Source organism: Nerophis lumbriciformis, linkage group LG31 (assembly GCF_033978685.3).
Source record: "Nerophis lumbriciformis linkage group LG31, RoL_Nlum_v2.1, whole genome shotgun sequence".
Classification (NCBI taxonomy): Eukaryota; Metazoa; Chordata; class Actinopteri; order Syngnathiformes; family Syngnathidae; genus Nerophis; species Nerophis lumbriciformis.
Genome location: NC_084578.2, coordinates 7,732,180 through 7,750,000, shown reverse-complemented (window position 1 = coordinate 7,750,000; position 17,821 = coordinate 7,732,180). Strand labels below are relative to the sequence as shown.

At 41.0% G+C, this 17,821-nt stretch overlaps 1 protein-coding gene across 1 annotated transcript in view; it reads right to left on the bottom strand.

The window, feature by feature from the left end:
* Positions 1 to 17,821, bottom strand: part of dars1 (aspartyl-tRNA synthetase 1) — a 144,541-nt gene that overhangs the window by 106,272 nt on the left and 20,448 nt on the right. The window contains exons 2-4 of the mRNA XM_061926611.1: positions 10,910 to 11,012; positions 2,600 to 2,629; positions 2,299 to 2,356 (exon numbers count right to left, since the gene is read on the bottom strand). Of these exons, the coding sequence (XP_061782595.1) occupies positions 2,299 to 2,356; positions 2,600 to 2,629; positions 10,910 to 11,012 (191 nt within the window). The remainder of the gene's footprint in view (positions 1 to 2,298; positions 2,357 to 2,599; positions 2,630 to 10,909; positions 11,013 to 17,821) is intronic.

Here is a 17,821-nt window from a genome sequence, read left to right as displayed (position 1 = left end):
GTTTTCTTTATTTTTATGACTATTTACATTGTAGATTGTCACTGAAGGCAATCTACAGTGACAATCTGTAACAAAGTCTGTAACTTTGTTACAGACTAAAAAACAATGTTAATAACATTTTTGTTTGTTGCAAGTTAAACTATATATATATATATATTTTTTTTTTTTTCTTTAATGTTAATAAGGATATAATGTTACGCAGAGGTGTACTTACAACAATTTTATAGACAAATGATTCCGGACTATAAGCTGCTACTTTTTTCCTAAACTTTGAACCCTAATTCATGGATTTTTCTTCGCTGACGGCCATAATAAAAATCATTTTACAAAAATATATAAGCAAAAACACTTAGAGAGTGTTTTATTGTTTGTGCTATGCACCACCAAGACTTTGTTCACTCCAAAGGCTGCAGTGTCCTTCCATTTATCGGTAGAGCTATTTTTTTTTTTTAACCGGCATGCCGTTCAATCTTCTACTCGTCCATAGTTTTTCTACTAGTACAAATTCTTCATATGTTGTATGTTTTATAGTATAACTAAAACTGTTTATACTTACAAAACAATCCCATGTGCGCTGAATGTTTTCATGCATATTTGTACGCGCTATCGTAATTTTAATCAAGCTACCGTATTTTTCACAGTATAAGTCGCTCCGGAGTATAAGTCTCATATTATTTGATATTTTACGGTAATGTGTTAATAATTCCACACATAAGTCGCACCCCCGGCCAAACTATGACAAAAACTGCGACTTATAATCCGAAAAATACGGTAGCTATTCTTTTTGTATGGTTTCAGTTTTAACTTTAATACATGCTCGGATAGGCCAGTATCGGCCAGTATCGGATCGGAAGTGCAAAAACAACATCGGTATCGGATCGGAAGTGCAAAAACCTGGATCGGGACATCCCTACTCTAGATTACCTATAATAGCCTACTATCAAAATGACTGTGTCGCAGGCTGAAGCAAATTTTGGTTGACAGAAATGTTGAAATGTAATTGTGGAGGGGGGCGTGGCCTGCGGGCCTGCAGCGGAACAGGGTGTGCCAGGACCGGCCTCAAAGTCAGCGACAGGTGCGTAGATGGCCCAGGTGAGCCTTATTATCTACCGTATTTTTCGGACTATAAGTCGCACCGGGGTATAAGGCGCACCTGCCGAAAATGCATAATAAAGAAGGGAAAAAACATATATAAGTCGCACTGGAGTATAAGTCGCATTTTTTGGGGAAATGTATTTGATAAAAGCCAACACCAAGAATAGACATTTGAAAGGCAATTTAAAATAAATAAAGAATAGTGAACAACAGGCTGAATAAGTGTACGTTATATGAGGCATAAATAACCAACTGAGAACGTGCCTGGTATGTTAACGTAACATATTATGGTAAGAGTCATTCAAATAACTATAACATATAGAACATGCTATACGTTTACCAAACAATCTGTCACTCCTAATCGCGCTAAATCCCATGAAATCTTATACGTCTAGTCTCTTACGTGAATGAGCTAAATAATATTATTTGATATTTTACGGTAATGTGTTAATAATTCCACACATAAGTCCCTCCTGAGTATAAGTCGCATCCCCGACCAAACTATGAAAAAAACTGTGACTTATAGTCCGAAAATACGGTAGCTATTCTTTTTGTGTGGTTTCAGTTTTACAAAGTCCTCAGTAAATTCACCAAGACGTAACCGTGGAGTTATTGAGTCTGTTTAGCTGATTGGAGAGCTAGCTTCCGCAGCTAGTGGGTCCACGGCGATGACTTCTGTTTTGTTTGATCAGCCGTTTTACTGCCGTGTTACAGACACCATTTGGAAACTATAAAGGTATGTAAATAAACATTTACAGAATACTACAGGGTAAATAACTTGTGTGGCTATTAAATAAAATGTTTTTTTCCAGGGAAAAAAAAATGTGTGCTCTATAGTCTGGAAAATACGGTCTTTATATTCACTGGGGGAGAATGGGAAGGGGCCCAGGTGGGGGGTCGCAAAATGTTTTCTTCATCCTGGGAGGGCGTAACAAAATAATTGAGAAGCACTGGCGTACGAGTGACAAGTAGAAGAAGAAATCAAATCAAATCAAATGAAGCGTTGTCATTTAGCTGTCAATGAGAAAGTGTCTCTAGGGATTGCAAAAAGGCACGGTGCAAAAGAGCTTAATATAAAAACATGTAATATAAGCTATACAATCACACACTGTCCAAGACATGGAGCAGCACACACTGCCATTGGCACCACTGACAAACATCTATAGCAGCACATATATTGAAAATATAAATGGGCAAACTAACCCAGTTTTTCTTGGGACCGGACCATTGCTGCAACACCATAACGATCCTTGGCAAAGTCCTGAAACATTTTGAAAAGACAAGGTTAATTGTCAGCTCTTCGCTTTTCTCCAAAACACCTTTCACTTTTCTTTCACAAGCGTCAGTGTGGCTCGTACATGCGAGATAAAAGATGATAAGGTTTAATCTACAGGGAAGTGACAGGTGGGGTGCATGCGGGCGCTTACTCAACAAATGCTGTAAAAAGGTGTGGATCAACAGGTGAGTCAGAGAAGCTAAACTGTCAACTTTGGAGGATACTTACATCTTCCTCCACAGTTTTCTGATCACCGGCCTGCAACACAAAGAGGTGATGGGAGTTTATTCGTGTATTCACAATTAAACTGCAGCAAACAACACTTACAGTGAGGGACAGGTTGTGTAACTGCCTCAAGACTTAGTACCATGTCTACTCTTGATGGAAATGCAGTGCAGCACGGTCTTTGGCTTGGGAAGTCAAGGCGACCAAGTGCCAAATAGAAGCCAAAGCTTGAAAAACCCTTCTTTCCTATATGGCAGCGGTCGGCAACCCAAAACGTTGGACCAAAAATACAAAAAACAAATCTGTCTGGAGCCGCAAAAAATGAAAATCCGTATATAAAAAGACAACACACAACACCAGGGGGAGCTCTACTAACCACGTTAAACCCAGATTCCGATCTAACAAAGGTCTCTTTCTATGCCACATCAATGTGGAATGCGCTCCAACAGGTATAAAAGAAAGGGCATCTCTATCCTCCTTCAAAACCGCAATAAAAGTTCACCTCCAGGCAACTTCAACCCTAAACTAACACCCTCCCCGGATTGTTGTTAATAATCAAATGTAAACAATCAAATGCAGATATTTTTCTTATGCCTTCTGATCTCTCTCTCTCTCTCTCTCTCTGTCCACTACTTGCTGTACATATCCTACCAAGTCAGACCTACACTTTTTCAATATCCATTTCTCTGTTCTCAATTGTTGATGACTGATAACAACCAAACCTAACCCCCCCTCCACACTCCGAATTATAAATAATGTAAATAATTCTATGAATACACCCTGATGATTATCTTGTGTGATGACTGTATTATGATGATAGTATATATGATAGTATATCAACTTAAACAAGTTGAAAAACTTATTCGGGTGTTACCATTTAGTGGTCAATTGTACGGAATATGTACTTCACTGTGCAACCTACTAATAAAAGTCTCAATCAATCAAAAAACATGACGTAAGTGTCTATATTAGCTATAATAGCCTACTATCAAAATGACTATGTGTCGCAGGCTGAAGCAAATTTTGGTTGGCAGAAATGTTGAAATGTAATTGTGGAGGGGGGGCGTGGCCTGCGGGTCTGCAGTGGAACGGGGTGTGCCAGGACCGGCTTCGAAGTCAGCGACACGTGCGTAGATGGCCCAGGTTTGCCTTATTATCTAATCACCTGTCGCTCTGTAAAATCAAAAATCAGTTTGATATAATTCCAGTTGTCTCTTTTTGTAACTTTTCAAAGATATTCTTGCAACTTTTTAAGTCTTTCTTTAGAGAATTCCATGCTTTCACACCAGCACATTTGTTTCAAATTTGTTCGCACTCTTGGATGTTTAAAATCATACGGCCTTCTGTGGTTCTCATCTTCAGACGTGAACACAAATAACTTTTGTAAGTCCTTCGGAAGAACTTTATTTCTAGCTTTGAACATCACTAATAAGAGTATGCAATTCTACAATGTCTTTTAGTTGTAATAATCCTGACCTAATGAAGAGTGGATTTGTGTGGTCTCTATATCCTACTGTAAAAATTATACGAATTACTCTTTTCTGTGAAAGAAATAAAGGCATCATGTTGCTGTGCAAATAGCATTAGTCTTATTAGTTACATAATTCATATTTTTTTGTTAAAATACATCAAAAGTGAATTTAATCGTTTTGAGTTTAAATCCAATGCACCGCAAATATCCTCCAGGACCGCAGCGAATTAAAACTGCTCTACCGATGCATCCGTATCTCACAAGCCCATGTCCGCAATTCCTTGGAAACCAGTTAATCATCCCGTCCCTAGCAATAACCCACCCCATTCTAATATCACAGTAGGGAGAAGCCCTGGATCTTCTTCATACATACTGCTCCAACAGACAGACAATGAGGAATGGCAGCTGGAGGTATTGCTTTGTAATGGACAGACACTCTCGACATCCCGATATGAAAGCAAATGTGCCACAGATGGAATCTTGGTGGATGTAGACTTTCATTTCCTATGCAAATGAGTGCGTGGAACTGCCTGACGCTGCTGGACTCAATTGGAATCGCCCAGCCTTGACACGGTAATCCAATCGCATGATTGATGGTATTGCAGCATCCGATGAAGATAGCGTTGCTAAAGTCATCAGAGCAACTTGTGGAGCAAAAAGCAGTTGACAAAAAAAAAAATGAGAAGGCGTGCTTTCAGATGAACTGTCAGCCCAGTGTCCTGGCCCGAGACCAAGCAGTCATAGTGGGTAACGTGACGAGGTACCTTTCAACGATTACTCATCTTTCATCTCCGTAATATCGGTGAAATGTGTTCTATTTTATCCACTAGCGACGCTGAGATCATTATTAATGCGTTCGTTACGTCTCGTCTCGACTACTGTAATGTATTATTTTCGGGTCTACCTATGTCTAGCATTAAAAGATTACAATTGGTACAAAATGCGGCTGCTAGACTTTTGACAAGAACAAGAAAGTTTGATCATATTACGCCTATACTGGCTCACCTGCACTGGCTTCCTGTGCACTTAAGATGTGACTTTAAGGTTTTACTACTTACGTATAGAATACTACACGGTCTAGCTCCGTCCTATCTTGTCGATTGTATTGTACCATATGTCCCGGCAAGAAATCTGCGTTCAAAGAACTCCGGCTTATTAGTGATTCCCAGAGCCCAAAGAAAGTCTGCGGGCTATAGAGTGTTTTCTATTGGGGCTCCAGTACTATGGAATGCCCTCCCGGTAACAATTAGAGATGCTACCTCAGTAGAAGCATTTAAGTCCCATCTTAAAACTCATTTGTATACTCTAGCCTTTAAATAGACCCCCCCTTTTAGACCAGTTGATCTGCCGTTTCTTTTCTTTTCTCCTCTGCTCCCCTCTTCCTTGTGGCATCGGCTGGGAACATCTCTGCGCTGCTGACCCGTCTCCACTCGGGATGGTGTCCTGCTGGCCCCACTATGGACTGGACTCTTACTATTATGTTGGATCCACTATGGACTGGACTCTCACAATATTATGTCAGACCCACTCGACATCCATTGCATTCGGTCTCCCCTAGAGGGGGCGGGGGGTTACCCACATATGCGGTCCTCTCCAAGGTTTCTCATAGTCATTCACATCGACGTCCCACTGGGGTGAGTTTTTCCCTGCCCTTATGTGGGCTTTGTACCGAGGATGTCGTTGTGGCTTGTGCAGCCCTTTGAGACACTTGTGATTTAGGGCTATATAAATAAACATTGATTGATTGATTGATTGATTGATGAAGTGATTGGACATAGAATGAGTGCTGAATAGGACAGGCATCACATGTTTCAACAATGGACGCTGGGTTTCTCTTCAGGCATACTCAAACAAAGCCATCAACCATGTACCGCGCTGGACACTGGCACCATTAAAGGTGTGGTGAAACGCAATTCGGACATGGGGCGATTGTAAAATCGATTAGAAAACGTCAATAATCAAATATTTATTTCTGGTAAATACAGTAATGGACACAATTCTAAAAATCAGGGAAAAATCTGACGAGCTCTTTTATTTTAGGACTTCTATGTTGCAGTTTTGCACATCCATCCATCCATCTTCTTCCGCTTATCCGAGGTTGGGTCGTAGGGGCAGCAGCCTAAGCAGGGAAGCCCAGACTTTCTCCTCCCAAGGGGGTGAACAAGGGGATGGGTCAAATGCAGAGGACAAATTTCGCCACACCTAGTGTGTGTGTGTGACAATCATTGGTACTTTTACTTAACTTAACTTAAATTGGAAATCCATTGTTGTTGAATGTTATATTCCTTAATATTTATTTATGCAAGTTTGCAGTATCAATGATCTAAACACAGTTTTGTTTGCATATTTTCAGGATGTAGATTGGCCTTAGTGTGTGAATGTGAGTGTGAATGTTGTCTGTCTATCTGTGTTGGCCCTGCGATGAGGTGGCGACTTGTCCAGGGTGTACACCGCCTTCCGCCCGATTGTAGCTGAGATAGGCTCCAGCGCCCCCCGCGACCCCGAAGGGAATAAGCGGTAGAAAATGGATGGATGGATGGAAATCCATTGTACGATCTAGTTTTTATCATCTAAGACGTTTAGCAAAAGTTTTATCTTGTGATGACTTTGAGCGGGTAATCCATGCTTTTATTTCATCACGTTTGAAATAATGCAACTTCCTCTACGTTGGTACAAACCAGGCCTCAATCGCTTGATTGCAGTTAGTCCAAAATGCTGGTGCTCGCCTTTTAACTGGCACTAAAAAAAACATGAACACATTTTAGCATCCCTTCACTGGCTCCCAGTTCATTTTAGAATTAATTTTAAAATATTGTGTGTTTTTAAATCTCTTAACGGATTAGCACCACAATATATGTCAGACCTTTTAAAAATGAACACCCCCACAACGTCTCCGAGGTCAGCTGATCAGTTTCTTCTTGTCGGCCCAAAAACCCGTTTAAAATCCAGAGGTGATAGTGCATTTTCTGCTGTGGCCGATAAATGCTTTAAAGGGGAACATTATCACCAGACCTATGTAAGCGTCAATATATACCTTGATGTTGCAGAAAAAAGACCATATATTTTTTTAACTGATTTCCGAACTCTAAATGGGTGAATTTTGGCGAATTAAACGCCTTTCTATTATACAACGTGACGTCACATCGGGAAGCAATCCGCCATTTTCTCAAACACCGAGTCAAATCAGCTCTGTTATTTTCCGTTTTTTCGACAGTTTTCCGTACCTTGGAGACATCATGCCTCGTCGGTGTGTTGTCGGAGGGTGTAACAACACGAACAGGGACGGATTCAAGTTGCACCAGTGGCCCAAAGATGCGAAAGTGGCAAGAAATTGGACGTTTGTTCCGCACACTTTACCGAACGAAAGCTATGCTACGACAGAGATGGCAAGAATGTGTGGATATCCTGCGACACTCAAAGCAGATGCATTTCCAACCATAAAGTCAAAGAAATCTGCCGCCAGACCCCCATTGAATCTGCCGGAGTGTGTGAGCAATTCAGGGACAAAGGACCTCGGTAGCACGGCAAGCAATGGCGGCAGTTTGTTCCCGCAGACGAGCGAGCTAAACCCCCTGGATGTCTTGGCTCACACCGTCCCTTATGCCACCGACCATAGCTTCCCTGGCCTGCTGACATCAACTCCAAAACTGGACAGATCAGCTTTCAGGAAAAGAGAGCGGATGAGGGTATGTCTACAGAATATATTAATTGATGAAAATTGGGCTGTCTGCACTCTCAAAGTGCATGTTGTTGCCAAATGTATTCCATATGCTGTAAACCTAGTTCATAGTTGTTAGTTTCCTTTAATGCCAAACAAACACATACCAATCGTTGGTTAGAAGGCGATCGCCGAATTCGTCCTCGCTTTCTCCCGTGTCGCTGGCTGTCGTGTCGTTTTCGTCGGTTTCGCTTGCATACGGTTCAAACCGATATGGCTCAATAGCTTCAGTTTCTTCTTCAATTTCGTTTTCGCTACCTGCCTCCACACTACAACCATCCGTTTCAATACATTCGTAATCTGTTGAATCGCTTAAGCCGCTGAAATCCGAGTCTGAATCCGAGCTAATGTCGCTATAGCTTGCTGTTCTTTCCGCCATGTTTGTTTGTGTTGGCTTCACTACCTACTCAGTGGCCTAGTGGTTAGAGTGTCCGCCCTGAGATCGGTAGGTTGTGAGTTCAAATCCCGGCCGGGTCATACCAAAGACTATAAAAATGGGACCCATTGCCTCCCTGCTTGGCACTCAGCATCAAGGGTTGGAATTGGGGGTTAAATCACCAAAAATGATTCCCGGGCGCAGCCACCGCTGCTGCTCACTGCTCCCCTCACCTCCCAGGGGGTGATCAAGGGTGATGGGTCAAATGCAGAGAATAATTTCACCACACCTAGTGTGTGACAATCATTGGTACTTTAACTTTTAACTTTAACTTTAACTTTATGTGACGTCACAGGAAAATGGACGGGTGTATATAACGATGGTTAAAATCAGGCACTTTGAAGCTTTTTTTTAGGGATATTGCGTGATGGGTAAAATTTTGAAAAAAACTTCGAAAAATATAATAAGCCACTGGGAACTGATTTTTAATGGTTTTAACCATTCTGAAATTGTGATAATGTTCCCCTTTAACTTCTGTGCAGCACTTTCTGAAACTTATATTGGGTTTTTTAAATGTGCTATACAAATAAAGTGTTTTGGATTGGATTGTCAAATTTGCATAATTGGTCAGGATGCATGTAACTAAATTGGCCATTGAAAACACTTTTAAACCGCGACAGAGGAAGCTGTATTCAAATTTTTAGAGACATCACCTCTGGGTGTCTGCCTTTTGCTGTCGCTATGACAGGTGTCAGCAAACCAGCCAATAGGAACACACGGTTAAATGCATCGTCGTTTAGTTTGCATCATTAGCTGTCACCTAACAGGTAGCACCACATCTCTTTGTAGCAGTGCAAGTGTATACGTCTTTACAGTGACGTGCAGTCACTAGAGGCAGGTGAGGTTGGGCCTCACCTGCCATCATGGAAAGAAAAAAAATGTAAAAAGAAAAAAATATACATTAAATTGTTAAATGTATCCAGTGATTATACTTTAAAGTTATTTTCCATTTAACTTCACTAGTTTTAGATTATTTTTATTCAAAATCGCTGAATTTTCACATTTGCCGTTCAAATACTGAGAAGAGACGGTGCGGTGAACAGCAGCCAGTTGAGGCACGTCACTCAGTGCCTCAACATGGACGGACTCGGCTAACTGCTGGTCTGCTGTGCAGTGAGACCATATTGCTATATGAACTATATTATACATTTCCATAGTTTAGTTAGCTGAGGTATATAATGTACAGTGTATTTTGTCAACAACTGTATGTGTGTAACGTATTTCTTGTGCTGAGCGATCATAAAACGGCTGCAAAAGACGCACTGGCTGAGGCTCGCCTCCTGCACCCCCGCCGTAGAATGCACGGCAACCCCTGATGGGAGTGTTATATCAACTAAAGCCCACACTTAAACTTTCCACGTGCAAGATTGAATCTATTTAAAAAAGTTATTTCATAAGAAGCCAAAAAGTGCAAAAACAATAATGTTCGTGTTGGAGGAGTTGTGAATGACTGCAGGGCCACAACATTAGGTACGCCTGCAGACTGCAGGTGTACCTAATTCACAACTCCTCCAACACGAACATTATTGTTTTTGCACTTTTTGGCTTCTTATTAAATAACTTTTGTAACCTATTTTTATGGGCTTTCCTCTTTGTGATGTTAAGTTCCTGTTATGCGCTGTTATACAGTATATGCCTTGAGCTCTTATTTTGAAGGCGCTAAGAGCGGAATTTTGACACGGAGTGGAGCGGAAGTTTTTGAAAGAATGTAAATAAAGTGGTCCTCGTGTAAACTGGAGCCTCCGTGTTTGTTATTTTGTAGTTTCATACAGTATAGGCGACATTTATAAACCCTCGGTTACACTTTTTTAAATAGATTCAATCTTGCACGTGGAAAGTTGAAGTGAGGGCTTTAGTTGATATAACACTCCCATCAGGGGGTTCATTAATCCAGCACAACAGCGGCGCATTTATAAGTAAAGGTAAGACCATAATAATGTTTTTTTATTAAATGTGCTTTTTTGTGTGCTACAGTTTGTATGTGTAAAGTTAAAGTTAAGTTAAAGTAGCAATGATTGTCACACACACACACACTAGGTGTGGTGAAATTTGTCCTCTGCATTTGACCCATCCCCTTGTTCACCCCCTGGGAGGTGAGGGGAGCAGTGGGCAGCAGCGGCGCCGCGCCCGGGAATCATTTTTGGTGATTTAACCCCCAATTCCAACCCTTGATGCTGAGTGCCAAGCAGGAAAGAATGCTGGTATGAGCTTTTAAACATAACCCGTTAACTGCTGCCAATCAAATGGTGAATAAGATACTCTTTAGGGTTCATATGTTTGTAAATCTGACTGTGATGAAGTCAGTGCCTCACCAGCCATCAACCTCACCGCGTCTTTATTGTGACACACACAGGAAGCGTCTAATAAGACCGGATGGTTTTATTAATGGGGTGATTTTTTTTGCAGGCCGTACGTGACCTAGAGTGGTCTCGGTAAAAAAATGTTTGCGCGTTGAGTGGGAGCTAACGTGTCATTCCCACAGTGTGGAGGAAAATAACACTTTGTGGGCAGACATAAACAAAACTAAAATGGCAGGAATACTTGAACAATGGATAGTCTTACCCTCCCCCGCTGACTAACAACCTTGCTGGACCCACAATACCGAGCAAGGAGGCACGACATATAGTCTAAGCAGCTGTGAGGAGGCAACGGATGTGAAAAACACACACACAAAAAAACACAACTGACCAGCTTGGCCTGTTTCTCAGCCTTTTTTGCCGCTTTCTCCGCTTCCTTCTGCTGTTTCTTCTGGGCTTTCTTTGACTGGGCCTGCTGTTCCTCCTCCGCCGCCCTGAGACAGGAAGAAACACACGACATAAACATTGAAGTCGACTTCCACCTTCTATTTCTCGTGTATGCCGGAGGAAGTTGTTGACCACCCGGGAACAACTCACTCTGGGTCATCATCATGTCTCGCCTCTACCTTCAATCCCATTGTCGTGTGTGTTAAATTAGTGATGAAAGATGACGGGTTTCCTCAAACACACAGCCGTCGGTTTTTTAGTCGGCGTTTTAATTTGCTGAAATGCCACAATATAACGCTGCCAAGCATGCATGCTTGCATTAACATGCTGTCTTTTTAAAAATGCATGCATACTGGCCGATGATGCAAATTAGACAAATGTCAAAATAACACCATGTCGTAGGATCTGACACTGCTTTGTCCATCTTTGGTTGGAAGACCATCAGAACAGTCACTTTTGCTGATGGCCTTTGTACCGTATTTTCCGCACTATAAGGCGCACCTAAAAACCACAAATTTTCTCAAAAGCTGACAGTGCATAACCCGGTGCGCTTTATATATGGATAAATATTAAGATTCATTTTCATAAAGTTTCGGTCTCGCAACTTCGGTAAACAGCCGCCATCTTTTTTCCCGGTAGAACAGGAAGCGCTTCTTCTACGCAAGCAACCGCCAAGGTAAGCACCCGCCCCCATAGAACAGGAAGCGCTTCTTCTTCTACTGTAGGCAACCACCCGCCCGTGTAGAAGAAGAAAAAGCATGCGGATATCACCGTACGTTTCATTTCCTTTGTGTGTTTACATCTGTAAAGACCACAAAATGGCTCCTACTAAGCGACAGGGATCCGGTTCATGAAAAGACGCAATCTCTCCATCCGCACACGGATTACTATTTCACAGCAACTGATATTCCTGTGAACCGCACTGTGGATACAACGGGAGCACGTACGGTGAATATTCGCACCACAGGGAATGAGAAGTCATCCTTCACTGTGGTTCTAGCTTGCCATGCTAATGGCCAGAAACTTCCACCCATGGTGATATTCAAAAGGAAGACCTTGCCAAAAGAGACCTTTCCAGCCGGCGTCATCATAAAAGCTAACTCGAAGGGATGGATGAAGAAAAGATGAGCGAGTGGTTAAGGTAAGTTTAAGTTTACGCGAAGAGGCCGGGTGGCTTTTTTCACGCAGCTCTGTCCATGTTGATATACGTATGTTTGTGATTGCACATTTGCGTACATTTTGGGAGTGAACAGAGTTGTTAGAACGCTGGTTTTTAATATATTATTAAAGTTTGACTGACCTATCTAACTGTTTTTTTGACATTCCTTTAGCGCAGTTAGATGCGGCTTACAACACGGGGGCGGCTTATAGGTGGACAAAGTTTTGAAATATGCCGTTCATTGAAGGCGCGGCTTATAACCCAGGGCGCCTTATGGTGCGGAAAATACGGTAATACATGCATATAAACGTGAAACTTGGGTAGGGATGTCCCGATCCGATATTTTGAATTTGCATTAAATCAGGTTGTTTTAGCTAATAATCATGCTGCAAGATCTAGCATATTGCATTCAATGTTTTTTCCCATTATTTTTCCATTAATTCCCATATATTCCCGTTAATTTCCATGGAAGGTTTCCAACTTTGAATATTCCCGGAATTTTGCAACCCTACGTGAAACTTACGACCGGTATTACAACCGTATTAACTTAAAATGATCATAAACCCGTGATAAAACCATGGATTGACTAGCATTAGCTTGTTAGCGATCTTAAATGCTAACACGAAAACAAGAGACATTAAAGGAGACCTGCACTTTTTTGGGGGGAATTTTGCCTATCATTCACAATCATTATGACAGACAAGAAGACAAAAGTTTTTTGCATTAAAACTAGGGATGTCCCGATCCGATATTTGGATCGGCTCGGCCGCCGATACTTGCCAAAAAAAGCGTATCGGCAAGGCATGGGAAAATGCCGATCCAGATCCAGTTTAAAAAAAACTCCGGTCCGTGTTTTCCAACGCACCGATTTAAATAATACATTCCACTTTTCTGCTGCTCCGTAATTTACGTTCCGCATTTTCCAGCACACCTTCAACACATCCACAGGTCTGTGGATTCTCACGCAGTTGCTTTTAGCTGCTGGCATTACACGACAGGCTCTTCTCACTCTTTCCTGTGTCTCCCTCTCACAGACAGCAAGTGCACCTTCTTACACACGTCACATACTGTCACGTCATACGTCACATACCGTCACGTCATACATCACATACGTGTACGTCCTCTCCCAGCAGAGAGGTAGCAGCATGGCTAACGTTAGCTGTGATGCTAGCGCAGCCGTGTGACCAACGCTCCCTCTAAGGTGCGCGCCTGTGCAATTGCGCACTGTTTAAGCGTCCTCTGCGCATAGCAATTATATGCCACGCACAAAATCTAATAAAAAAATAAGCGCATAACAATTTTCGACACACCGACACGACAGAGAAAACAGTTTTCGTCATCATTGTTCAAATATTGTGACGTCTGTCGAGACGCTTATCTCCATTCGGTGCCACACGCCCACACCATCAAAATGCCGAGGCAAAAATTTCCAGATCAACACCGTATGAAAAAATTTGTGATTTTTTTTAGTTGTGATTTCCTTCTCTGCATGAAAGTTTAAAAGTAGCATATATTAATGCAGTATGAAGAAGAATGTTTTAATGTAGACATGCAAGCCTTGAAAGAAAATTTTGAAAATCAAGACTACATTTCCTGCAAATGGGTGCATTTCTACCCTATATTTTAACTTCAGATTTATTCTCATATCAAACTCTTTTGGCTGTCTTTTTGACACTTACATCCGGCGCCCCCCTCCACACCCCGGATTATAAATAATGTAAATAATTCAATGTGATTATCTTGTGCGATGACTGTATTATGATGATAGTATATATCTGATATCTGTATCATGAATCAATTTAAGTGGACCCCGACTTAAACAAGTTGAAAAACTTATTGGGGTGTTACCATTTAGTGGTCAATTGTACGGAATATGTACTTCACTGTGCAACCTACTAATAAAAGTCTCAATCAATCAATCAAAACACATAGAATCATCATACTGCTGATTATATGCATCAAGTGTTCATTCAAGGCTAAGGCAAAATATCGAGATGTACTGTATATCATGTATCGCAATATGGCCTTAAAATATCGCAATATTAAAAAAAGGCCATATCGCCCAGCCCTAGTTCAATGATGCCATTTCTGTTTGTCATGTATAATTTGGTCTATTTTGTGTTTATCCTTGAATAAACAGGTCAGTTTCTTGTTAGCAACCATTGTGTATTATTCAAACTCCCCTAATTCAGCTGGCTAGTTGTTATCAAGAGTACTAAAACCCTTTTCAACATGATTCTGACAACTAAGTAGGCTAAATAACTTTAAACTTTAATACATGCTCGGATAGGCCATTATCGGTCAGTATCGGTATCGGATCGGAAGTGCAAAAACCTTGATCGGGACATCCCTAAACTTGGGTTGCAAAGGGGTGGAAAGTTTCCGGTAAATTTCCGAAAATTTACCACGGGAAGTTTGGAAACATTGACCATTTTTTGATTATTTAAATGTTGGACACCTTCCATGGGAATTAATGGGAATAAATGGGAATTAATGTGGAATTACAGTAATGATATATTATTGGGCACTTGTCTATATTCTGCTGCATCTTTGTGGCATTTTTGACATAGCTCTTTGCACAGTATTTGCAAATGTACACCTTCAACGGACTCTGCATCCCAGCAGCTGTACTATTTCCTAACCCGGCCGGATTCTATAATGCAAACCCTCACAATTGTGTATCAAATATGTCTTCAGTTCAGGTTAACTTAGTTGAACAGGATTAACAACTCTTATTTCCCCAGGCAAGTAATTACTGTGTGGGGATTGGTTGGGGTGAAATGTCTCCACACATCAGATGGTGTATGTGGCATTATTATGTTTGTATTTACAAACCCCGTTTCCATATGAGTTGGGAAATTGTGTTAGATGTAAATATAAACGGAATACAATGATTTGCGAATCCTTTTCAACCCATATTCAATTGAATATGCTACAAAGACAACATATTTGATGTTCAAACTGATAAACTTTTTTTTTTTTGCAAATCATTAACTTTAGAATTTGATGCCAGCAACACGTGACAAAGAAGTTGGGAAAGGTGGCAATAAATACTGATAAAGATGAGGAATGCTTATCAAACACTTATTTGGAACATCCCACAGGTGAACAGGCAAATTGGGAACAGGTGGGTGCCATGATTGGGTATAAAAGTAGATTCCATGAAATGCTCAGTCATTCACAAACAAGGATGGGGCGAGGGTCAACACTTTGTCAACAAATGCGTGAGCAAATTGTTGAACAGTTTAAGAAAAACTTTTCTCAACCAGCTATTGCAAGGAATTTAGGGATTTCACCATCTACGGTCCGTAATATCATCAAAGGGTTCAGAGAATCTGGAGAAATCACTGCACGTAAGCAGCTAAGCCCGTGAACCTCGATCCCTCAGGCTGTACTTCATCAACAAGCGACATCAGTGTGTAAAGGATATCACCACATGGGCTCAGGAACACTTCAGAAACCCACTGTCAGTAACTACAGTTGGTCGCTACATCTGTAAGTGCAAGTTAAAACTCTCCTATGCAAGGCGAAAACCGGTTATCAACAACACCCAGAAACGCCGTCGGCTTCGCTGAGCCTGAGCTTATCTAAGATGGACTGATACAAAGTGGAAAAGTGTTCTGACGAGTCCACATTTCAAATTGTTTTTGGAAACTGTGGATGCCGTGTCCTCCGGACCAAAGAGGAAAAGAACCATCCAGATTGTTATAGGCGCAAAGTTGAAAAGCCAGCATCTGTGATGGTATGGGGGTGTATTAATGTCCAAGACATGGGTAACTTACACATCTGTGAAGGCGCCATTAATGCTGAAAGGCACATACAGGTTTTGGAGCAACATATGTTGCCATCCAAGCAACGTTACCATGGACACCCCTGCTTATTTCAGCAAGACAATGCCATACCACGTGTTACATCAACGTGGCTTCATAGTAAAAGAGTGCGGGTACTAGACTGGTCTGCCTGTAGTCCAGACCTGTCTCCCATTGAAAATGTGTGGCGCATTATGAAACCTAAAATAGCACAACAGAGACCCCCGGACTGTTGAACAACTTAAGCTGTACATCAAGCAAAAATGGGAAAGAATTCCACCTGAGAAGCTTAAAAAATGTGTCTCCTCAGTTCCCAAACGTTTACTGAGTGTTGTTAAAAGGAAAGGTCATGTAACACAGTGGTGAACATGCCCTTTCCCAACTACTTTGGCACGTGTTGCAGCCGTGAAAATCTAAGTTAATTATTATTTGCAAAAAAAAAAATTAAGTATATGAGTTTGAACATCAAATATGTTGTCTTTGTAGTGCATTCAATTGAATATGGGTTGAAAATGATTTGCAAATCATTGTATTCCGTTTATATTTACATCTAACAATTTCCCAGCTCATATGGAAACGGGGTTTGTATTTATTCTTGTAAAACTCTAATGCAATGCCATACACAGATATAAATAGAATATACTCTAATAGAATAGGAAGTACTTTATTGATCCCTGGGGGAAATTCAGTCAGCTAAACAACTGGAGTAGTCTTTAAAAATATTTGACTGATGGACAAATGAATAGAAATAGGCTAGATGACTAAATGAACACTCAATCAGCATGCTAAATCAAACTATAACCTACATTCTTGTATGACAACAGAATGGCTCGCAGAACAGAAGGCAGAGTTTTGATTTAGTATTTGCTAGTTGAACTTTACAGATCACAAAAAAAGTAAATTCGGATCGCTAACGTTGTTAGCATAAATGAATGGGATTTAACATGGAGAAAATTAGCATCACGGCTAACGGAGAATATTTTCGGTTCATTATGAGACTGTGGTGGTGCATAAACCTAGCTAGCTAGAGATATTGGCCCCAAAATCATTTAACAAGTACAGGAACAGCTCGCTAGCTTGAGTGGAAGTCTGCTGGAGTAGTCACAGTCATACAGTATCAAGCAATTACACCTCTATTAAACTTAAATACCATAGATCAAATATATTTACCCCAGTAATATCATCAAAACTTACCTGACTGGATGAAGTCCTTGGGCTTTAATACTAGTGTGGCCTCAATAGCCCTGCTGTAGTGTGTAGCATGCTGGCAATTATCTGTGCATGTGATGGAGGAATGCACAGTGCAGGGTTGAAATTCTACTGAATTTGCATTAAATCAGGTTGTTTTAGCTAATAATCATGCTGCAAGATCTAGAATATTGCATTCAATGTTTTTTCCCCATTATTTTTCCATTAATTCCCATATATTCCCGTTAATTTCCATGGAAAGTTTCCAACTTTGAATATTCCCGGAATTTTGCAACCCTACGTGAAACTTACGACCGGTATTACAACCGCATTAAATTAAAATGATCATAAACCCGTGATAAAACCATGGATTGACTAGCATTAGCTTGTTAGCGATCTTAAATGCTAACATGAAAACAAGAGACATTAAAGGAGACCTGGACTTTTTGGGGGGGAATTTTGCCTATCATTCACAATCATGACAGACAAGAAGACAAAAGTTTTTTGCATTAAAACTAGATGTCCCGATCCGATATTTGGATCGGATCGGCCGCCGATATTTGCCAAAAAATGCGTATCGGCAAGGCATGGGAAAATGCCGATTCAGATCCAGTTTAAAAAAAAACTCCGGTCCGTGTTTTCCAACGCACAGATTTAAATAATACATTCCACTTTTCTGCTGCTCCCTATTTCCGTTCCG